Raw genomic sequence first — 24,412 nt, 5'->3', positions numbered from 1 at the left:
AGTTCTCCATCTGTCCTCTTCTGTGATCATAAAGTCAGGGATGTTTCTGAGCCCTGTGAACAGTCGGTTTGCAGCTTGTGCGACAGTGATGGTTGGTCGTTTTGCTTCCTGAAAAAGGATACCAGATGTGGTCAGTGGACACGGTCAGTATCACGGGAACCTTTTGAAGTAGTTAGTTCATGGGTGCTTAGTTTGAAATGATTCAAAGCCATAATGAAAACCGGTTCGTGCAGCAATGCAGTTTCCACACATTTGTCTCCCACTGGTATGAAAATATAACACCCCGTGTCTCCTTCAGCCAGTGCACGATTTTCTGATTTTCTTTTCTTCTCGCTTCATTGTGTAGGTTTACTACCTTGTTTGTGCTGGTGAAAATTAAACTGAAGCTTTTTTTTGCATAAAGATGGTTGTTTTATGCTTCTGCCCTTAGGATTTTCCTGAACAGTTGAAGAATTGTTCTCATTTTTGTCATTATTGAGAGACTCCTGGCAGAACACTACATGTTGCAGTTTGGAGGCATATGGAAATGTATCAATGGGGCAGGTGCCAGGCAGAAAGGGTGGAGGTTCTTAATTGTATTAAGAAATAATTTTGACAGTTAATGCCACTGAAATTATATCCATCAGTTCCTCTTCTGTGCTCCGGCTTTATTCCATTTCAAATGCAGCTTTGCTTGCCTCCCCTGAGTTGGAGTGAACCCTCAGCAGAAAAAAGACTGCATTGCTTACCAGTGGGGCTGGACGGATATAAAATTAATTAAATCAATTTGAATTTTAGATTTGCCCGTTGCCCTACACAACATTAAAGTGCACTAAACACATTAAGATCCAAGTCTCTCCAAGGTGAGTAACTTGTCATGTCAGGCTGCCTCTTAAAAAGCAGCATCTTTACTCACATCCTGAAATGAGACGTGCAGGGTGGAGTGAGAGCGCTGCCACACAATTCAGAGACTGAAAAACTGTTAATGCTGCCAGCATAAAACCACCACCCAAGGACTTCGAGCTCATTTTCATGAGACAGTAAAAGTATTTGTGCTTTCCCAGTGCTTTGAGGCCTTAAATGCGCCCCCCCCCTCCCCCTTCTCCACCAAAAAAGAATATAAATGTAGCAACATCAGCATAAAGCTTTTGTTGTTTGCAAGAGAGAATAGAGCTTTTCTCTCAAAGTGCTTGTGGGCTGTTAGCAGGTTAAAGTGTCGACTTTTCATCCATTACAATAACAGCGTCTAAGGAGTTGCGAAGCCAACTCAAAATGTGTGTGGTGTAAGTAGAGGAGACTTGTTTGAGATGTCTAGTCTCTTGAGCATCTCTGTACCTTTGTGTACTGTAAAAGCTAAATGAGCTAAATGAACGCAAAGAGCACCACACTCTCGCAATGCAATAAAGGGTGTCCCACTATGGCACGACTCAAGAGAGTGTTTTGACTCTGTTCGTCTGAAGCTAAGTTACATATTAAGCTGTAGCAGTAGTGAGTAAAGAGGCAATGCAAGAAGAGAAGCCTAACATGACACCGGCAGGAAAAGCATCAGACTGATCTATTTATGAACTGCAACTCGAAGCAAGTCACACAGCTCGGTGCAAGTGTGAAACACTTTAAATACAAATATGTTTAATCTAGTCTCTCATTTGCTACCAACATGATTGCCAGCAGACTTAATTATAAGCTACGCTGTATGTTTATGTTGTTTTTCTCACATTCCACTAGATCCGTGGCAGCCATCATTAAATTTCCGGACTGACACCTATTGGCAAGGTACATTTTATTGACCTACTGTCATGTCAGCACATAGATTGAGCTGCACCTTGTACATTGTAGCATCTGTACGAGCAGACAACTGAGGACAGGTGTCACCGTCCGTTGAGTTTGTTAAGTAGTTACATAATTAAGTGTATAATGTGTCACTGTGGTTCTTATATTTGGCTTCCAATTAGGCTCCAAATGCCCCTTAAGTCCAGAGAATGTGTTATATAAGAATTACAGAACTTTATCCTCCAAGGAGCATGAAAACAGCTCAACAGGAACAATAGCTAATGTGTCTGCTGGCCTAGTAGGATTAATCCACAGAACAGCTTATTGGGGCGGTGAGGGCATTTGCAAGGGAGCTATAGTAATCAGATTAATAACAATATAATTTAACCAAGGTTGCAACATTTCTGTTGCCTGTCGTTGTACGTTATGCTCTTTGTGGGTTCGGATATGTTTTTGGTTTAGGCATTATGAGCATATAGGATGTGTGTGGACCCAGTCCTAAAACCAAAACCTATTCCTCCAGCGTGTTTTGTCGATCTCCAACGGATTAACTTCATTCCCCGGCCCTTTTTTCTACTTTCCTGTTTCAAGAACAACCATGACCACGTTGCGCAGGAAAAGTGAGTTTTTGTTTTTCCTGGACGGCATTCGTTCTGTGAAAGCAGAAAAGGAACAGCACCAGCTCAGCCCTTGTGAAGAGTGTATGCAGGTGCTGCTGCAGATGAAGATGACCAGTGCTGTAAGTGAGCAGTGAGGGGGAATAGACGCGGTGTGTAAAGAAAAGAGTTTCCATTATTTTGAGGGCAGGGTCCAAAAATGCAGCCGTGACAGCCGTGACAGTTTCTCAATATCCATGTAAAGAAAAGAGTTTCCATTGTTTTGAGGGCAGGGTCTGAAAATGCAGCCGTGACAGTTTCTCAATATCCATGAATGAGTTGACCAGCCTTCCAGTGAATGTGACTCACAACTGAGAGGCAGCTATTTCCTGTTGCTTAACCACTGTAAAGAAGCGGTGGTGGAGTATTGTCTTATTGAGTGAATTGCGACCATTAAGTGACATGAACAAAGTGAGAGTGACCAGTATTGGGCAGAGGCAGGGACAAGACAAGAAACCCAGAAGCATGACACGTGTGTGCAGACAGCGACACACATTCTGAAATTTCAGACTGGCTGAAGTGTTGTTTCTATAAATATCTACATGGCATGCAAACAAGAGCTACTACTGATAAGGTCAACTATTGGCTCAAACCGCTGCTCATAACTTGCAAAAATGTGTTTGTGTGTGAGAGTCTGTGTGAGTATTTGGTTTTTTCATAGAAATGTTTTGCATATACTGAAACTATAACCGATTCTACACAGTGATAGTGAAAAGACGTGGGGCCAATAAGTCCATCTCGACATTTAATACCCAGTAGCGAAATGGTTCTGTTCAGCGGGCCAGCACATGATCATCCGTCTTCATTTATGTGTGATCACGTGGACTTTTTTGTGTGGGATGCTACTGTCCTTTTGCCTGTGGATTGTCTATGGCAGCCAGCCCACACTTTGCTATGGCGGCATTGTTCCGCCTCGCTTCCTTGGACAAAGCTCAGTGTGTGTTCGATCGAGGGTTTGGCATCCCCACCCCAAATATTTGTTCTTGCCGCTGGACGCCCACTGTCGTGAGACACTTTGGTATGATGCACGACTCATGGACAACCATGGATTTCAGTAGTCCTGCTTCACAGTAGTTCGGAGTCGTGTCTCTGGTGAGTCCTACTAATCACCTAGAGAACAACTTCAAAACATTTTCCAGTTTAACATGAGCCCTTTCATTTATTCAGTGAGACGTGGCTGCGGTTTTGCTTGAACAGTCAGGGTGTCTGTCTGTTATCTGACCCTCACAGCTTAACAAATAGCACCTTATAAATTCATTCTTGGCCTTGTTCTTTTTAAAATGCCTGAAGTGATTTATTCATCTTTGCTATAAAGATTCTAATAGACAAGAACTTAAAAACCACACTGACACCACCTTCTCTCAGATTAAAGAGAAGAGATTGAACTGAAGAGGCGTAGCCCTGGGTGTGACGGTACTTTCATCATAGTTTATGACACATCTCTCTCTTTTTTTTTTTTTTCATTTTACAGTTTATGGACCAGAAGAATTGAAAGTGAGCTTATTCAGGAGCTAAATGTTTTTAGCACAAGCTTGAACCATCCCCCCTTAAACAAATCTACTTTCTTTGCTAAAATAAAAGCAACTATCAGTCCCTTGTCCCATTGTCCTTCCTCCAGCAGAACAAGTGTCTCTTCAGCCTCCGTCTATAATCCCCCTACTCTTCTGTTTCTTTAACTTGGCCTGAAACTGATTTTAGTGTGTATGAAACTTGGTTACGAGGGCTTGAAGACAAGTTTGTTTAAGATTAAAGGTACATCTTCATTGTTAGAAGACATTTACAGCCGCAATGAAACACATAATATTTACTTGTAGGTTCAAAATGTCGTTGTGGCTGATTTCTCTTGGATATTGTGAATCCCATTTCTTTTTTCAGGCAACGCAGAATCATTATGTCTCCATTGGTTTGGTGGGACTCTTGGTGAATTTCATCTGAAATCTGTTCACTGTTGCACAACCAGTTAAATCAATTGGAAACTCTACTTTTTTTAAAAAAAAAGGAAACGAAGGAAATCACATGTTCTTGTAATATTGTTGCAGTCACTTGTGTTGGCATATTGGTTAATTACATCTGCATCTAACATCTTTTTAGCACATTAGTCAGCTTTGTACTTTCCCCGGTGTCTGTTCTTGTCATTCAGTCGACAGAGAAATTGCTCAAGTCTTCTCTTGTTTCTTTAATGAGCTATTAATTTTTGTGTTAGGACTCTAATAAAACCAGAAATGCCCCCTGGAGCGCTTGTTCAGAGGTTTTAAAAACAGTATTAGCGACCTTATCTTCGAGTTGCTCTGCCCACTGAATCTTTGAATCTTTGTCAGGAAAACCTAACAATTGATCTCTTTGAACGTTCTTCATAATCTTAATTTCTTGCCCTTATCTTGTTCGAAAATATATTTTTGTCTACAATACATAATTTTCTTAAATCCAAATAATAATTATATCCTCTTATTGAAAAAAATCCGGCATTTAGTATTTAATATTTTACTAGTTTCTATTTAATTTCCAATATCTCCGTTTTTTAATAAAGACTAAAAGCTGAACACAGAAACCTGTACAGTAATTTATATTTATACTTAATAATAGGAATAAAAGAATTTTAAACATTGGATAATCTTCCTACTGCAATACAAAAAAAAAGCCTTAATGCATATTAAATGAATTTGCTTTTGTGAACGTGACACACATAGATATGTAGAAATATCCATAAATGTAGACTTGTCATAAAGAGAATGTGGAATTTCTCCGCTCTTAAATCAAACTAATACCGCAGAATCACAGTTAATCATTTTAAAAGTGTACTGGCATAATTCTCTTACTCCCTTTGCAACAATTAAAAATGATCTGCCGAAGAAAAAGAATGTCTTGTATTGATATACAGTCCCATTTGGCAGTAACCACAGTCACAAACAAACACATTTTTTAGGGCTGCTTCACAATAAAAGCCATAATGCTTTTATTGTGAAGCAGTGGCATCAGGATACAGGATATTGTGATGGCATTAGCAGTAACTTTACACAGCTCTGATAGTGTAAAGAGAGTGATTTTCAGTTTGGAACATTTGATTTTAATGTGATTAAAGATGGATTTATGAAATTTTTTGTCGTATGCTCACTGCAGAATTTTCAGATGCCCTACACTTTTATTGTTCTCAGTGATCAGGAAGTGTTTTTAGATCCAAGCAGCAGCTCAGTTGGATAGTGAATGGGAGAACCCTTATCCAGGTCATTAACTGTAATTGAAAGGGGGCAGAAATGACCCCAACAAGGAATTAATATGAGGCAATGTCTGCCTGCACCAGGCTCACCTCTGCCCTCTAACTGTCCAACCTTGTGTCTCTCCAATGCTGATCAAAGAGTAAAGAGGACAAACCAATATTGTTGAAATCAAAAGACCTGATCTGGCAAAGTAGCTAAATAATGCGCATTATTTCCAATCCACTAAACTGCAGCCTAATCCCCCTCTGCAGTTGGGAAGGGTTGGAGGTCAGGGGGCTGATCCTTAAACAATCATAAATCTGTTTTCTTACAGCACATAGGCACAACTTACAGGAATCGTAGTTTTTGTTCTATTTTTGAAACAGTTTCCCAGTTCCTGGATAATAAAAACAATATTTAGCTATGCAGTTCTATTTCTTTTGATTCAAGTACTACCACAATAGTACATGCATCACAGTGAGTTGGATGGGGTCCTGAAATAACAAGCAGAGTAGGGCTGGTTCGTTCCTGAAGGGATCCTCCTCTGTTCCCTCCTGTGGGAACGAGGTCAGGTGTCAGAGGCCACAGATGACAGAATGGAAGTCCAGAGCAGGAGCTGGAGTTATACACAAAGAAATCCTGTGCATGGACAGAACACCTGAAACTGTATAATTTGCATGCAGTGCACATACTGTAGACTTAGCAGTTGCAAAGTGGAGTCATTTTACACTGTTGCTAAATGACCATTTTCTTGCTGTGAATATTTTCTGTGAATATCAAGCATCGTGCCTGTTTATAATTTTCATTACAGAGGGAAAAAAAAAGGTAGGGGCCTAGAATAAAAGGAAGAAAAAAAATCTTTATCTTGCTCTTTGGATTTAGAAACAATTGTAAGAGAAGCAGAAATAAAAATCTTAAAAATGTAAGAGTATCTTCGCGTCTGACACACTTTCCCGCAATGTGTTGTTTTTCTTGATATTTCTCCTCCTCTGGATCATAAATTATAAATCTGTGCTCTCTCTTAATGCTGGGGAATTGTGTTGTCAATGAATTTTCCATTTCACCCGAGCAGCTGTTTCTTCTATCTGATGTTAGCAGAGATTCAATAGCTGACAGTGACTCATCCTATTTGTTATCATAGTCTTTATGCTATTGTGTTATTACAGATAGATTTTTACAGTAGACCAAAGTGAGGTGGGGGGACAGGAAAGCCCCTGCAGCATAAACTAGCCCCCCCCTCCCCAATTTAATCCCCACCCATGTAATCCTGCACTTTTTTCAAACTCCCTCCCTCTGTTTTTCCTCTCTCTCTCTCTCTCTCTCTCTCTCTCCCTCTACTACCCTCCCCTCCCATCCCACTTATTCCACCTTACGCCTGATGGAGCATTAAGCCTGAATGCTGTGAGCAGCCTTGACCCCAGATTCACAGTGAGGGTTTAGATGAGCGAGTGCTGCATCGGTTCCTCCCCTGCTCTATGGGACTCTTGCTGCTTCCAGACAATCTGGAATTACTTGCTACAGTCCTGCACTTTCTTTGTTAATTGTGCTCGACAGGGGTCAGCGGATATTGTTTCCAACCCAGAGACATCTTCTGCTTATTTCGCTTTGAACACCTGGGAAATGGTCTTGTGGGTGGCTTCTCTAACCTAATATCAGCCTTTCTGTTGTGCTGTTTGGATGGACGTTTTCTGGATTTGGCGTCTCATTACTGGCTAAGATGCTGCCCTTGCAGAGAAAGGTAATCTTGAGTTATGTGTGTGGAGGAGTGAGCGCTAGAATGAGGAGGGTTTAATCCGTGTGATGTGGCTGCAGTGACGTGTGCCGATTCTTCTGTGTGTCTGGTTAGAATGAGATAAAAGCTGTCACTTTAGCAACTTTAATAGGTGCCTGGTTCTAGGAGTGCTTTTGGACATTAGAAGGAAAGGGAAGCTTGTTGGTGCAACAAGAAAAACAACAAAGAGGTGTCTGAAATCAAAGACAAATAAAGATGAGAAGTGACGAGGTTGAGTAATTATGTCATTATAGCAGGAAAACATCTAATTGTTTGGTTTTATCTTGTCATTCTTTTGTTGAGTGGGTTGTTGATGAGTGATTCCTCATTGAAACTGACTAACAATGCACAGTGGAACCCCCTCCCCCCACCCCCCAACACCCACTCTAAACTCTATTGTTTTACTGAAGCGTTTAATTAGTGAATGCTGTTTGTTGGTGTCCAAAAGATTTAGGTTATGAAATAATGTGGTTTCAGTAAAGCTGCAGCACAATTTTATTCTATGATTAAGCTACACTTACCTTTAGGTGCTGCAGTGACTATGTAAGGTTAGTTTCAGTTTCAAGCTTTTCCTCACCACAACCATTTCCTGTGCCGTCGATGTAAAAATGTTTTTTTGCAAAGGTGCTTAAAGCAGCCGTAGTGTATGTTGCATGGTTTGCTCAGACAATAGCTAGAACCGTTTTGCTTTGACACCTCACATGCTCAAGCGTGTCGTGCCAGAGAGGAGCTGTACTCAGGAACAATCCAGACATGATAGAGGAGAGAATGGGAGACTGTTGGAGCCACACCAAGGTTGTTGTTGTTGTTGTTGTTTTGGTTTTTTTTGTACTTCATCTTAAAGATTATACCAACACTGTTGCAGGATGCTCATTTGGATTCTATTAGCTGTGGTATGTCTGTGAGTTAATTGATATTTCAGATGAAGTGCTCTCTTTTCTCAGCTGATATTTTTCAACATGTGACCTCAGCCAACTAAAGGCTCAGTTTTTCCTCACAAGTCATGAACAAATGAATAATGAGTTCAGTGGAACAGCTGTGGTTGGTTATCAGTAGTGCAGGCTGCCGGAGTCTCTGTGTTGGACCTCACTTTACAAGGATATTAAGAATATGTCGAGAAAGCTCCTCACAGCTTGTGATGGCCATGTCTTAGGGCCAACCTTTGTAATATGTACATTGTAAGGTGGACCTGGAAACACTGACTGACATGTATATCACTTGAGTACAGGGTTGTTTAGGTGCTCAATATTCCCATAGAAAATGAAGTACAAGGCTGAGTAGGGGCTGAACTTTTAATAAGTGATCAGGAAAAGTATGAATTAGATGTAATAGATGTAATATGTGATGTCAGTTTGCGTAAGCTGTTCTTTCTGTGTTGCTAATGATGATTGACTACTGTCTTCCTTCAGTGATTTAATCATTACTTATTTTTCTTCATCTGCAGGATCAGTTTGAAAACTTGGAGAAGCATACACAGTGGGGGATCGAATACGTGGAGAAGTACTCCAAATTTGTCAAAGAGAGATCGGAGATTGAAATTAACTATGCAAAACAAATTAGGTGAGTACTCAAGCTGACTTGCTTGACTGCTGGGCTCCTTTGCATCCAGATGAATTAGGAAAAGAAACCCCCACCCCCTCTCTTTGCAGCAGGATTTGACCGACTGAATTGTCCTTGAAAGAAGAGACTGACCCTGACCTCTGACCTTCCTGTGGAGGGAGGAAACAGAAACATGAATTCTCATATGACAAGCAGTAAATTAGCAGTGATACTGTACATTGCTCTGCCAAAAACAAACAAACAAAAACCACCATTATTTTGTCCGTGTTGCTTCTCTGCAAGAAATCAGAATTGCTTCATGCATGTGCAACTCTACAAAAACCACTCAAAGAGGATGTCTCTTCACTCTCCATCCTTTTCATTTTTTTGTCTGTCTACCTCTCTCTCACTGTCTCTCCCACATGCATGCTTTCTGTTGATGGTGCTGGCTTCACCTTTAGGCAAGAGGAAGTCAGAGTGTGTGTGTGCCTGCATGTGTGTGTGTGGAGGGGGGAGGGGGGGGGATCTTGTGTTTCCATGGAGACCAGGAGGTATCAGCCTTATCAACCCTAGGTCTGACCTAGATTTTTTTTTCCCCCCTCCACTCACTATTGTTGGCCCCGCCCCCTCCAGTTCACTCCACACACACTGTTTTGGTGCAGCCAGGGATTTTTAAAGATAGTGATGAGAGCATGAGCAGTCCTGTAGGGAGATGACCTATCTCCTGAGGCCTCCTGCATCCCAACAGAGTGGGATATACTCAACAAATCCATAAGCCTCATCTTTAAAGAGGTCCAGCATTATGGCTAATGCTCTAAGTATTGACGTAACCCCCCCCCATTTCATAGGGACTAGCCAATACCAATTCAGAATTCACCTAGCAACCCCCTGAAGTAGATCCTCCACAGACCATACCACTCCTCTTTCCGAGAATTAAATCAGCTTGAGATAATAGGACTAGCTGTCTGTGTTTACATGCATGCATTACTCACACACCCCTACACACACATGAACTTTTCACTCTTTAACACAAACTCATAGAAAACTGACCTATGCATTTTTTTCCCACTCAGACGTTAAATTTAGAATTTAGAATCGTATCTGCTCTTTCTCTTTTTAAGCACTGGAGTCAGGAGAAACACTATCAGGTTTATTAAAAGCAAATTAACTGTCAACAGAAAGAATTTAAAAGCAGTCGAAACTCTTTTACCACAGCAGTTTTCATTTGTTTATGTGTGCAACTTCTGGATTTTCTTCAACAAATATTATGGGGAAGACTCTTCTTGAAATTTAGGCTCCCACAGATAGTGCGGATGTTTTATCTAGTCTACACACACACACACACAGACACCCACACACACACACACACACTCATAGGTCTACATTGTTTCTCTTGTCAGAAGAGGCTAAAAATACAAAATGAGGATGCACAGACTGGATTGCTTGAGTCATACAGTTTTCCCGTGTTTTCCAACACACCCTGCCCCTCTATTGTGGTTCTCCTGGGCCATACCTAAGCACTAATTATCCTATTTAATCAACTTAGGTCATGCAGGTTTAATCTAACAAGTGAACCAAAAGGAACGCGTGGCAGTTAGATCTAATACACTAATGGAATTGACCCTTTGGTCTCTCGTCTGTGTTGCTGTGGAGGTTTTTCCCTTCTTTTCTTCTTCTTCTCTTGTCCTGTTTTAACCTGTCATAACAAGTAAAGCAAAGGTGTAATTAATATCATTAATGATGGGTGTTGCTTACCCGTTTAAGTTCCCTCGTGCGAAAATGCCATGTATGGCTATTATACTACCATTTCTGTCACCATACCAGCCACACTCCCCACTAATCTAATCCACGAATAATCCTCTTCCATTGCATTGGTGTAAACATGCACAATGCCTCAGTCTAGTCATTGCAGGGCAATATATTAATACCTATGCGTCCTCCTCCTCCCCTACGTTTCAGTCTGCCATAATCCATAACAAGCAGCAGTAACATCCTGGTAGACTATTTTATCAAATAGTGTGTAAAGACATGTTCATCCAGTAAGCATCCAGTCAGACTGGGAGTCATTACCTGGACGTGTACACAAACATGCGCTTACAGTAACAGCACTTTATTGCGCAGCGTAGCATTTAATCCTGCACTAGTTTTGACACGTTCCCTAAATATGTTATTAAGGTGAGCGGGTGCATAAAGTGACACATGACGACTGGAAAACTCAGGCAAGGAGAGAGAGAGAGAGAGAGAGAGAGAGAAAGAGATCTGCCTAGCAACAGAGCAAGTGCATCACCAGGGAGGAGAAGACAAGCGTGGGGGATGTGGGCAGAGTGCTGGATGGAGTGCAGACACATATGTCTATGTTTTTTTTTTTTTTTTTACACAAATTACATTATTAATTTCGACAGGAATTAAGTATAAGGTTTTACAAGATGTATAACAAAATCATTTAGATTCTGTCAGTGAGTAAAGTGCCCCTGACTGTTATCAGCCATTCCAAAGCAGTTCACTGTTATTATTACAATCATCATTTTGGTGCAGATTTGACATGTGGAGAGGGGTAGTGTTTTTTTTTTTTAATATGAACTAATATTTGTTTCAAGATGTCATGACATTTATTGTAGCATTTATCAGTGGACTGGACATTTACAGTATGACTCACTATTAGTCACAGTCTCAGTATATTATTTTCCCATTTCCTCTAAATCAAGTGAACCAAACATGGCTCTTAATTTTTGTGCCAATCTGTTTATTGGGCCACTTGGTTTTTCAGCTTTAACTTGACAACAGTGCTCTTTAATTAGACAAAGTCCACAATGTTTCCCCCCCAAATTCATCCGAGCACAGCCCGTGTTATTATGTTTTGCTGACAGACGGACATTTGGGTGGTGAGTGTGTCACACCGTAGTGTTGAAACAAATGTGAGAAGATGTCCTGTAGCTTGTGAACAACAGCACAGGTCCTAGGGGGAAAGAAGGGGATTAAAAGCCTGTTGTAACCACAAAGATGGTTGACATATTTTTATTCATCCTATGTCTTACGTTTTCCTTCTCCTCCTGTCCTTTCTCCGGCTCTCATCTTGTGCCACTAGCATTCAGTCAGTGTCAAAGAAAGGCCAATGGTAGCATAAGAAAAGCATGCGTGTGTCTCTATGACTGGCTCTGCATGCATACTCCTGGGGGCAATGATTTATGACCTAAAGAGAAAGGAAGGGGATGTAGTAGCAGCAGGAGAAAGCACTCTGCTGAATTGAATGGTGTACTGGATGATCCTCTGGCAGCTCCATCAGGGCAGTGTCAGAGAGATATAATGGGAATGGTGCACTTCTCGTCTGAAGACTGGGCTCTTTGTAAAGATGCAGTAAGAAATGTCTGACAATGCTTAACTATTTGTCCTCACAGGAATTTATCAAAGAAGTATCAACCCAAGAAGAACTCACGAGAAGAGGAGGAGAGCAAGTGAGTTAAAGGACCCTAACACATAAAATTTAAAGAAGTCATGATATAACACCTATATGATTGATGTATTTCCTGGATCTGAGCAGCCACGTAAAACACAAATGATGTAACAACATAGTAAGCCATTTTGAATCTGCTGGTGCAGATGAGGTATTGATTTCCTCGTGTACGCCTCAGCCAGAACTCCCACAGCAGTTCCCCTCTGACATCGCTTCCCGTGTTTCGTCAGGTACACCTTCTGTCGAGCCTTCGTGACGGCGCTTAACGAGTTAAACGACTACGCGGGTCAGCACGAAGTTATAGCGGAGAACTTGACATCTCAAATCATCACTGAGCTTTCACGCTTCCTGCAGGACCTCAAGGGCGAGAGAAAATCGGTGAGACAAGTTTTTATATTCACGCTGACTTTTTTTTTTTAGCTATTTATTTAAAATGTGTCCACATAATCCTGTCAGTAGTCCTATGCCTGGTCCTTGGACACTAGCACATAGACTCTTTAAAGGGAAACAGCCATACTGGTGTAGAAGAAAGGAAGCAGCCCATTCCTCAGCATTCTCTGTTCTCTGTGAACTGATACTGAATATATATATGCATCCAAAGGCTCATCAGAACTGCAGAACGTGACTGAGGGCTTTTAATTGAACAAAGTCATCTCAGTAAACTACATTACATCATTATAAATGTAATTGTCTTTCTTTAAAACCCCATAGTAAAAGTTGGTGCACTAAAAAGCTTTCTAGTATGCCATTGGGGACGTCAGTGTTGCTGCACCCTACCTAAATACGGGAAGTCCTGCTTCCCATTATTATTGGTTTTCAACTCTGTTTTAGCGGCAGCAAATGCAGAAGGGACGGGAATTTCCACCAGTTCCCAAAAGCAAATTCAGCAGACCCTCAAGGCCTGGTTTGATTTGGCAAACATCTCTAATGTCCAGATTTGTCTCTGAACCCCTGCTTCCCTGAGACTGCACGATGTCACTCCTCTTCCTTATCGCGTCGCTGCACTTTTCCTTTTATTTATCCAAATCTCACTTCTTTACCCTTCTCTCCATCCCTTTATCTCCCCGACCATGTCGCCCTCACAAACTTTGCATCCGATCTTTTCCTTTGTTTTCTCATGTTTTTTTGCAGCTGACATTATGAAAAGCTTGTCATGTGCCTGTGAATCCCACAGAAGTGTTGCTGCAGTTAACAGTGCAGGGGGGTTTCCCTTCACAGCATGACCCCATAACTTGGAGTTTATTTTGTGAACAGAGGATCATTTCATTTGAAGGCGCTGAGCGAATAGTATTCAGCACAGTGTACTCACTAAGAAAAGACTTTTATTTTCAGCCAGTTTCAATTCAATAGGACACAACATACTCATGATCGATGTAGGCTGACTCTGTTCAAAGGTTGAAAAGACTACTTAGAATAAGCCAAACTGCTAAAATAACCTTTCACCTTTTGTTTTGTATATCAGAAAAACATTTGCGTTGTCAGTATATTTAGTCATTACTACTATATTCTGAGAAAGTGTTGTGTGATGTGTGAGGGAAGCAGTCGTGCCTTGTGACTTCACCTGTATTTTTCTCTGGTTTGATATACATGAATTTTTAAGCACCACCAGAAGGTTTTCTCTTTGTTGTAGCTCATTGTATTTGTGCCCGCGTGAGACAGGGCAGTGCAGGTAAAACCAGACAGTGGGATTAGAGGAGGGTCAGAACCTTCTGGATTTATCCTGGGGATCTTAATGGAGCAGGTCCAAACCAGACTACAAACCCACCAGGAGAACATATTATTAACAATAGCCATTAGGTTTCCATGTGGGGTTGATTTGCAACTCTCCTCCCCTCCCTTTGCTACTTCACTGAGTGGACCTCTTCTAAGCTCGGCTTGGGGTGGCACAGGTTTCATTGGTTTTAATTTGTATTTTCATAAAAGTAAAACCTGACTCATTTAATGCAACCTAATTAATTGATTACCCTATAATTATGAAGGCACGTGTGGAAGTGGCATGAATTCAAACTAAAAAGGGCTTTATTGTGAGGGATTGGGAGAAAATTTAATTTAAAACTGTAACTCAGAACATAAGCCAAAATGCAGAAGTGGGAGAAGATAACTAAACTAAAACTGTGCCGGGAACAGGGAAATGGGATGGATACATACATACAGACATACACACGGTGTGAATGTCAGATAAAACAGCAACTAACCAAAAAGGGGTCCGCACATACTAAACAACCAGGATCAGGACTAGACAAAAACTAAACGTTGTGCACACTCACAGGGATAAGACAGAACTAATATCAATCAAGACTCACTATGCAAAAGTAAAATAACATAGATAAATAAGCAGAGGTCTAAACCGAAGCTGACAGACATGGATAAATAAATAATCAGGCTTCAGACCAAACAGACGAGTACAAATAAAGGGAACAGGCGGAACAGAGAAACAGGAGTCCAAACAGGGAAAAGATCCGGGGGCTTGCTGTCCAGAGGCATGCAACACAATGTTAACAACAAAGGACGAACGGGCAGGGCACAGAGGGGAAAGCAAGGTTTAAAAGGACGGGGAGCAGGTGAAAATAATCAGGGGCTTACACTAAAGACAAGAGGGGCTACACAATAAAAGCTGGAGACAGGAAGTGGAGCTGGGGAAAACAGGGACAAACCAAACACAGGGAACAGGATCGTGACAGGCAGGGTTAATATGAGATAAAGAGCCTCACTAAACTCTCACTGGTCTTTGATTGTGCTGAGGGATCATAATAAGGCGTCCTCACCAGGGCTTAGGTGTCCTCTCTAGCGAGGACTGATAAAGACGGTTAAACACTTTGCAAGACCTCCCAAGAATGCCCATGCATCTTTTATAAATGCCACTATAAAAGATTTAGTGTATGTATCGACATTACTTGTTTGAGGAATGCATTCAGAGGTTGGTTCTTGGGATGATGGTTTGCCCTGATCACACTCACACCTGTGCAACCAGTCTGACCTGAGGGCACTGAGGGTGCTGTTGATGAGGGAGGAGACAAGTGTCCAGATTTTGATTGAACTGGTGACCTTCCGGCTCACTTCTCTAACTTCTACTTGTGTTTTGTGCTTGTTACCCACTTTCACGTGCAACACAGCACATAATTCTGTGTTGTAGTTGTGGGGGAAGTGCTATCTGTCTTATCTTAGTGCAATCCAGCATGTTCAGCCAGCCCGAAAAAGTGCAAAGCAAAAAGAATACATCTTATTTATCTGCCAAAGCCAGGAATACGGGCGTTGCATTTACTGAAAATTCAGCTGGAAGCCACAATGCCTGAGAAAACCTCTTTAGGTGAGCTTGGCAGAGGATGCTGCCCTCATTTTACTCTTAGAGGCAGAGAGGAGAGAGGCAACCACAGTGTTAAAACAATGTGTCTCTCTGGCCTCATGTGCCTTCTTGCTTTGAGCGAAAAGACAAATAGGAAGCTGAGTGGGAGAATTGATCGTTGGGGGTTCCCATAGCTGCTGCACTCACATGCACATTATGAATAACCTCTGCAATATCACTCTGATTTGTCTGTTTGTCTCCTCAAACATGAGGAGAAAACTCTCAGTGGAGCTTTCACAAGCTTTAATTGTCTCTCTTGTGTATAGATCTTGTGTGACTTCTGGCTGTTTCTTGTACTTAATGATTATAGAGGTGTTGACACAAACTGTGCAGGACTTCAGGTGCACATGTCTGTGAACTGAGTCATGTTAATGTGTGACTAACGTATCACTTAGAAGCTGTGTGTGTGTGTGTACAGAAGTACACAGTCTCCTCTTGACAACAGTTAAAGTTCAAATGTGGTGCTCAATTGAGATTTTTAGTCCTCTCATATTTGTCAGAAGGCATCATGTATTTGTTTTGTTAAGGACAAATTAATTCATCTATTCATGGAGAGAGGAACTTGTGAGTCACACAGTGTTTGTGCCGTACTTGGCCTCATCAGCATATCTGTGTTACCTTAGCTCACTCTGTCACGGGGGTGAAAGCGGAAAGAGGCTACAGGAAACGCCAGAATACACTCAAATTTATTAATGGCAATGTTTGTGCACACAGAGAAGAATGCTACAATATCACTGATTGAAATGATGAGCACACCAGCTTCCCATTATTAAGTAAATATTAAAACTATGCTGATGTAGTCGATGTTTGCTGAAGAATTTGCTGGTGTGTTACTGCAAGCTTTTTCCTCCCTCTTGCTGTCTTTCAAATGCCTGGGTAATGGAGAGTGGCACCATCAGGTCACTGACCTGTTGAAGTCCCCCAGATGTCCTGACATTGTAAGCAGTCACATGCTGTTACTGAGAGGGATGAGCCGACTGAAGACGTGTCTACTGTTTCCTGTACCACAAGTCTGAGGTGCACAACATCTGATTAAATGGCTGCAGCATTTAATGTATACCTGCATCCCATGGTTGATAGGTTAATGCATTTATATGTCTTGGTTTTGTTTTGCTCAATGCAATCACAATGCATTTGGAAGACAGTCGTCTTCCTGCTGGATTTAATAATCTGATGGAGGTGTTTGGGCAAGAGTGTCACTTTGTTTATCCTCACAGTGAAGGAAGATTTGCTGATGCAGACAGCATCCGACGTTGGCTGTTTGTCAGAAATGTTGTTATGGAGACAAATATTTGGTTGAAAGAACGAGTCACGGTAACAATGATGTCACCGGATCTGATAGCGAGTGCTCTGAAAAAAGCTTTGTGGTGTCCAAGCTTTATATAGCCGGACATATTTGCAGAATTCATCGCTGCTAAGAGTTGTTCTAATCTAAGAGGAATTTAAAGGTCTTCTCAGATAAGGAAGAAACAAAATGCTTGATTATTAGTCCAACATTAGTCGGACTGGACTTACACTAATGGCTCCACGGTGTCTTGTTTTCTGTTAGAGATCAAATACTTCCTCTGAAACACTGGAGCACTTCCTTATTTTATTGAGCTTCCCTCAAAACTTTGGGAAATGAGAAGTGCGACTACCTGAGGTTAACCGGGGCACATTTTCACTAACTGCTTCCATGTCCAGTGTTATTCAGGTGAAATGTACATCAAAGTCTCCTGCATCTGTCCTAATATCACATCTCTTGCTTGTGTGTTAGCTAATACGCAAAAATACTCAGGACTTCCTAGTGATGTCCAAGCACGGAAATTCCAGAGAAGTATAAGCAGCAGCTCTCTATTCTTTATAATGGCAGCATCGTTATTCTGCTCAGCCGCTCAGTCCTGCTTCCGCAGGCTGAGTAACCAGGGGATACCGCATTGATAGTGAACTCTTTATGTCGTCTTCATTTTAAAGAGATTCTCTTTGGATTTTTTTGCCAGATTAATGTGACCACATGCAATGGAGGAATCGATTGTATGCTTTATAAGCAATCACAAACTAATTTAGAGGCAATAAAGGTTTAGAATTGCTGCTCTGTGTTTTCACTTCCTGGGGGTCTGGCTGGGATCCGATGGGCTCCGCTTCAGGCCAAGTTCTCTGGTCCCCTGGTGTGAGGTAGGCCAAGAAAGGCCTTTCACAGAAACACACAGCGTATGCGTTGTGTGAGTTTAGATCAGCAGCTGCCACTGCCTTGTCCAATATGCCACACATGTCCAAATCCATTGTGGCACGTCTCACTCCTCCTACATCACAAAGTCTGGCTCCTCGTGGACTTATCTCATAGTATGACTACTGTAAGCTTCACAAAGCAAGGCATCAGGGCATTTCAAGCAAAAGTTACTAACTAACCAATTTCTAAATTATAACTTTAATTATTAGAATTATGTATATGCTCCACCCTCAACCCCCTATTTTTGCCACAGCAGGAAGGGGAAGTCCAACAGGTAACTGAAGGGACAAAGAGGAATACATTTACATAACAGACAAAATTATGCCATTACAGAAAAGGGTTAATTAATTGTGCAACATCTCATGTAGAAAACAGTCCTGAAAAAGAAAGTCCCTGCAAATTAATATAACTGAACATGTGATACAGTGCATGAGTGTGTGAAACTTGGGATTGTTAGTTGTTTTCCTACAGAGAAGTAAAATTCTAAATTGATTTCATAGGAAAAGTTAGGGGATCACCAACACCGTTACAACACTCTTCAAACCACAGATGTGAACCTCACTGTAGCTCCGAAGGAAAAGTTAGGGGATCACCCAGATTGCCCTCAGCAGAGCTGTGCCACTCTTCAGGTCTCTGCAGAGAAATTCGTTGGAGTGGTTTATTACCTGTTGGACTGAACAGAGGTGTTCCTTGTCAAAGGCATTGCTCAGATATTAGATTTCACTGGACTTCCGAAAATCATTGTGGCTTGAATGTCTGCATGGGGACCAAAGGGAAAACAAAGAAGACTTTCTAAATTTACCAACACAAACCGTGCCTTTGGGGCTCTGCTCTGTACAGGACATGTGACTTTGCAGCTCTGTAATACAGCATCTGTTTGACATTATCACACTGTTATTGGTCCCTGCGTTGTCACAGTTTCTTGATTTAAAATATGTTTGCCCTTCTTGTTTTAATGGTATTTCAACATAAATGTAAAGCCGCTATTAAGTTTACTTTTAGTATCAGTCTTTTATAGAAATTGCATCACTGATTCAGTAGCGTTGTAGAACATACCCATTTTAAACTGGTGGCATTTCAGTTGCTCCTCAGTCGACTAGACATATTGCCATCTGCTCATGCTTGCACAAATTTAGGCCTTTGGGTTATGAGGTCCTGTTTATTAATGTGTTTTTTAATGTAAACACTCTGTCATACATATTTGAGTATGTCCCACTTTCTAAACTGACACCTTTTTCCTCTCACAGTGTGAGTAATACTTAGGATGTTTATGGTTAAGTGTTAAACCTCTTTTTCTAATTTAAGGTCAGATTGACCTGCTTTTTAAATAAACTTATGTATAACATGATAATATTTCTGTGGTTTTTCTTACACCCTCACAGTACTTCCATGATGGGCGCAAAGCACAGCAGCACATTGAGAGCTCATGGAAACAGCTGGAAGCGGTAAGTGACCCCCACCTGATGCATTATACATCTTACAAAGGGCTGTAATTAATATCTTTTCAATCTATATCAGTATTAAACCTGCTAAGTTGAGAAATACAAAAAAATAGTGACACATATATTTTACAATGTGGATAAATCGGATTTTATGAAATTGGAATCCAGTATCATTTGTACCTGTTGAATTAGATTCCTTTTGAAATTTGAAGTTATTCTAATATTCCCCTCTCAAGAAATATATGCGTGTGTATAAAAATAATGTTCCTGCATTTGATTTGATGCAATCAAATCTTTCAATTCGAAAGTCAACTGGTGGAAAAGAGTGACACCAAAATGTTGCAAATGTTTGATTTCACGCAGGGTGACCTTTGGCAGGGTGACCTTTGGCAGGGTGACCCTGGTAGTGCAGGGATCAGTAAGTGTTTTCTACAATAGGCTATTTAGCAATAGAAAAGAGAGATGGGAAGATCTGATAAGATCTAATATTGAGGAATGCAGATATTTTCAATGTTTCCAAATTGAAATGACTATTAAAATCCAACATTTATTCTGATATAAAACATAGTATTCCAGCTTTTTTATAAAAAACCTAATAGAAAAAAATAAAACAAATCAATTGCATACATCAAAGTCCAAGTCTGGAGAATAAAAACATAAACAACGGAAAGCATATCCAAGATGGCGCCAGCGTGTGGTAGAAGTGGTACATCAGTAAAGAATCGGTGGGTGATTTTTCACTGTGACCTAAGATTTGATTAAACAGATTAATTCTGTTGTAAAAGCTTTTTTCAGCTTCTCCTCCTGACAAAACTTAAGCCGTTCTTATCTCAAAAAGGTCTTGAAAAGGCGATCCATGCCTTTGTCAGCTCAAGATTGGATTATTGCAATGCACTTTATGTCGGAGTCAACCAGTCTTCACTCTCTCGCCTCCAACGGATCAAAATCAAAATGCTGCTGCTCGACTTTTGACCAAGACCCCCAAACGTGAAGTAATAACTGTTGCTGTTGGTTTTTAAAGCACTTCATGGTCAACTCCAAACATGACGCACATCTGGTCAACGTTTTTTAAAAGTTCCAAAATCCAGGCGTAAAAATTGCCATGTTTTAGATATTCTGTTCATTTGTTTGAAAGCACTTTGGTGCAACTCCTGGTTGCTTTTGAAGCGCTACATAAATAAAGATTGATTGTGCAGTTTTATTTCAATCAGTCAGAGAGTCTCTGTTGACCTTAACATGCTCATGTTCTTATCCTTTTGTCAGCAAGCTTTCAGTCAGTCATCAGCATCACGTGATACTAAAACACACTTAGGGTGAAACCATATTGCCTGATCATTAACAAGTGGGGAACAAGTAGAAGAGGTGGCAAACTGTCTGTAACCGAAACAAGAGGACACGCGAACCTTATAACCTAATAGCAGGGCAAGCTCCTAAATTAACTACATTATGCACTATTCATAAGGTTATGTTGGAGCCACAGCTGCCTTTTAATAAATGTGTTATTGCATATGTGCCTATGGCGACTGCACAGGCTAAGAATGTATGAGGATGCAGGTTCTCAGCTAACTAGCAAACAAAAAAATGCTGCCTCAGAACGTTCAATTCTCCGTTGGATTGTAGTTGTGTGTTGTAGTCGTAGCCGTGTGCGGTTTTATGTCCCTCTTTAGTGTAGTTCTGCTTAAAAACAAGATAGCAGCAGGTCCAGGAGTGTCTTTTATATTTATTTTAGTGAAAGAGATACTGCACAGAACACCATTTCTTATCTCTGCCTGGCCCCTTCGACGGGGGAAGAGCGTGTGAGAGACATTCATAACTGCCTTGTCCTCCTCAAACTTCTCAGCGTGCTCAATGATTTCATTGTGTGTGAGGCAGATAGGCATAGTTCAGAGTGCACGCCGGCCCAACAAACACTAATTGTTCGGTTAACGGGGTCAGAAGAGGGTTGGATGAATGGTTGTTTTTCTGGACACAAATAACCACTATGAACATTTGTTTAATCTGCAGGCTGCAGGCTTTGTCAGTGCCCATTGCTGTGTCAGTGACATAAAATGACCTCTGTTGCACACAATGCTGCACATGATATTTATATGACGTATATGGAGACATAATGACGTCCACTATTATGCTTATTTCAAGGTCAAGTTGATGTCTGTAATTATTAAAATGTGTTGTTTTTTTTTTTTTAGAGTAAAAGAAGATTTGAGAGGGACTGTAAAGAAGCAGACAAAGCCCAGCAGTACTTTGAGAGGATGGATGCCGATATTAACGTGACCAAGGCTGACGTGGAAAAGGTATGCGTCGCCTCTCCCCTGTGCCTCGCTCACCGACCACGCGAGCTTGTCCCACACCCTCAATGCTTAAATCACAGAGTCCCTCACGATTGCCTGGCCTTCCTCCCTCTTCTCAGCGCGCACCAGTCTCCTTTCTGTTGTTCTTTTCCCCTTTCGTGTCCCCCAGCCCTGAATCCTCATTCCACCGAGCTCAAAAGACGCCAAAGATTGAGTGACCGTGGATTTAATGCCAGGGACTGTGTGTAAAAGCTGGCATTGTCTCAGCAGCGTAGCGATCGGGCTGCTAAACAAAGCTGATAGGAGCACTGAGTCCTCATTATTATTGTAGAACAGCCACCAAACTCTATTGTGCTGAACGGACCTTAGCAACACAACGGGCACGTGCTTGTGTATTGTGAATCATACGTCTCAACTGGATTTCCTTTTACTTTTTAACAGCGAAGAATTTAAATGTGGTTTGTTTCCTTGCGATACATCCTCTTCATTAAATAACATTTGCCGATCATCGGATTCTCATGATTCGTAGACCAAAGCCCTCAGGGCCGACGGCTGATGTCATTTCCTGTTGTCATAACCAATTAGACAAACCCTCAAAATCTCAGCCTTTAACCCACGGCCGCGAGGAATCATGGGTCAGCAGCGCGTGCTCATGCTGCTTCATCAGCTGTTGGAGAACAGCTCAAGCTCAGAGTCGACACAGTTCAGACCCGATTATTATGCAAATACTGGCGGGAATAAAGAGCCTTTCTGCACTCTGGACACACAGCCAAAGAGCTACAATAGGCTTAGGTTAACACTGAAGTCAACTGGAAAGACCCGGCATAGCAGCTCGAGAAAAAAACCCCATCTTCAAACAACACTTGTGTTGTCTCTGAATACAGTTATTCCATTTATTGTGGCATGAAGAAAAAGAATTCTGTATAAGGAAGTGAAATAATTCTTTATCTTTGCTTCTCATTTAGTTAGTTTCACTTTGCACAAAGTCAAAATGCAAATAGACCTTTAATAACGCAGATTCTTCAAAACCGCCCCCAGTGGATCCAACTTCTAAGGGACCATACGAGTGGTGGCGCTTACGTTAGTGCAAGTTCGCATTTCTGCTCACCAGTTTCTATTAATGTTTTCTGTTCTTAACCTCTAACCCCTGTTGGTGCTTTTAGGATGTTCAGAAATGCTTAGTAAGTTTCATGAACAACAGCTACAGGACTTTGTATTGGGAGAAACTGCCACATTTTACATTCAATGGAAAGTTGAGTGATTACATAGACCCTCTTAAGGCAATGCTCCTAAATTGTTTTTCAAGCTGTAGCATAATGAATGAAAACTAATGACTGTAGGAAATGAATCTAAAAGCCGTAGCTATGGATTTGGGAAATGAAGAGAATTTGCAGTTAATGGGCCAAAACAAACAAAACCTCTCTGGTCCTTTACAAGTTAATTAAATCAAGGCGTGCATGAGTCCTTTTTCGATGCATACATACCAACATTACCGCGTTGCTTTATATTCATGATGGACACACGTGCTTAGATAATGGCTAAAATATGAGCTCTATCATTTGCAATGCGTTTCTCTGTGGCTCTTTTCACCTTTTTCTTTTCCACGGGTGTGAAATTAATAACACATGATTTATTTATAGTAGTTGCTCTGAGTGTTGGTTGCGATGTGAGAATTTATAAAAAAAACATACCTCTGTGTTTTATTGGTATGTTATGTGTCTGTGGTTTAGACACTTGAGTTGTGTTGCTGCATATCATTTGGTGTTCAAAAAAGCTCTTAATCTCAGAAGCATGTAAATCCCATTGCCGTCATTGCTACACCGTGTTAAAATTGCACAGTCAACAGTAATTTTCGAATGTAATGTAATGTATCACATGTCACCACCTCAGCCCGTTTGGGTTGTAGTCAGGACCAAAGCCTTTGGGTGTAAATAGGTCTGGTGCAGCCACAACCAGAGGAAGAAGTGTGTATATTTGCATTGTGCACATTAGTATTCTGCAGCTGCTGGCCACCTTCAGGTTTGATAGGTTACTAACCAAGAAATGACATTGTTTAACTTGTCACTAAGACTAACACAGAAACTGAGCATCTGACAAGTTATATGCTTCTCTAAACGGATGTCTCCCTCAAAAAAGAGGTGCTGTGCTCTAAGCTGAGGTATTGTGGTTTTATGTGCAGCTGTAGCAAACCTCTAACTGTTCCCTCTTCTCCTTTGGCAAACAAATCCCTCAATTTTAGGGTTTGGATCTACAGCCCAGATTCTCACAGTGCCGATCCTCAGTCATAAAAAATCAGAAAAGACAAAAACCAAAACAGACAAAAAAAATGAGATGTCATCCCCTGTGCAGGTTACGTTACCCGTACCATTGTTTACCCTGATACCACCTTCCTCTTTTGATTGACGATTGAGCTGGTGGTCCGGGAAGTGCAACCATGCAGCCTTTCGTTTAGCTGTAAACGGCTAACAAACCTTTTTTTCTCGTTTGTGTGTGTTTGTATATTTATCTTATGCTATGCCTTGAAGCGAAGTTCCCACAAGGTAGGTCCAGCGGACAGAGAGCCTGTTGTATCTGTGGGAACACACACACACACACACTGTCTCGACTTGTGTCTTTAAACACACAAACACACACACACACACACACACAGACCCTTCTGTCTAGTCTGACACACAGGCCTCGACCAGGTCACTGTTAACACGCCCTGTCCTGTCTGAACGTGATCAGTGGCTTGCCTCGCTGTCTTCTGCTAAACACTTCCTCACCCCGA

General features: G+C 41.3%; 1 protein-coding gene across 30 annotated transcripts in view; it reads left to right on the top strand.

The window, feature by feature from the left end:
• fnbp1b (formin binding protein 1b) overlaps window positions 1–24,412 on the top strand; it is a 49,633-nt gene that overhangs the window by 6,105 nt on the left and 19,116 nt on the right. For 7 of the 30 annotated variants that reach the window (XM_067483509.1, XM_067483531.1, XM_067483530.1 and 4 more), the window contains exons 1-7: window positions 8,022–8,165; window positions 8,815–8,930; window positions 12,305–12,361; window positions 12,591–12,738; window positions 19,295–19,357; window positions 21,541–21,645; window positions 24,168–24,182. In XM_067483509.1, the coding sequence (XP_067339610.1) occupies window positions 8,124–8,165; window positions 8,815–8,930; window positions 12,305–12,361; window positions 12,591–12,738; window positions 19,295–19,357; window positions 21,541–21,645; window positions 24,168–24,182 (546 nt within the window). In that variant the 5' untranslated portion in view covers window positions 8,022–8,123. Of the gene's footprint in view, window positions 1–7,101; window positions 7,338–8,016; window positions 8,166–8,814; window positions 8,931–12,304; window positions 12,362–12,590; window positions 12,739–19,294; window positions 19,358–21,540; window positions 21,646–24,167; window positions 24,183–24,412 lie in introns of those variants that run through there. The other 23 variants (XM_067483516.1, XM_067483521.1, XM_067483518.1 and 20 more) reach the window with 11 other exon arrangements.

The sequence above is a fragment of the Channa argus genome, chromosome 18, assembly GCF_033026475.1.
Source record: "Channa argus isolate prfri chromosome 18, Channa argus male v1.0, whole genome shotgun sequence".
Taxonomy (NCBI): Eukaryota; Metazoa; Chordata; class Actinopteri; order Anabantiformes; family Channidae; genus Channa; species Channa argus.
Note: the sequence above shows the minus strand (reverse complement) of the source record. Positions and strands in the feature narration are given on the sequence as shown.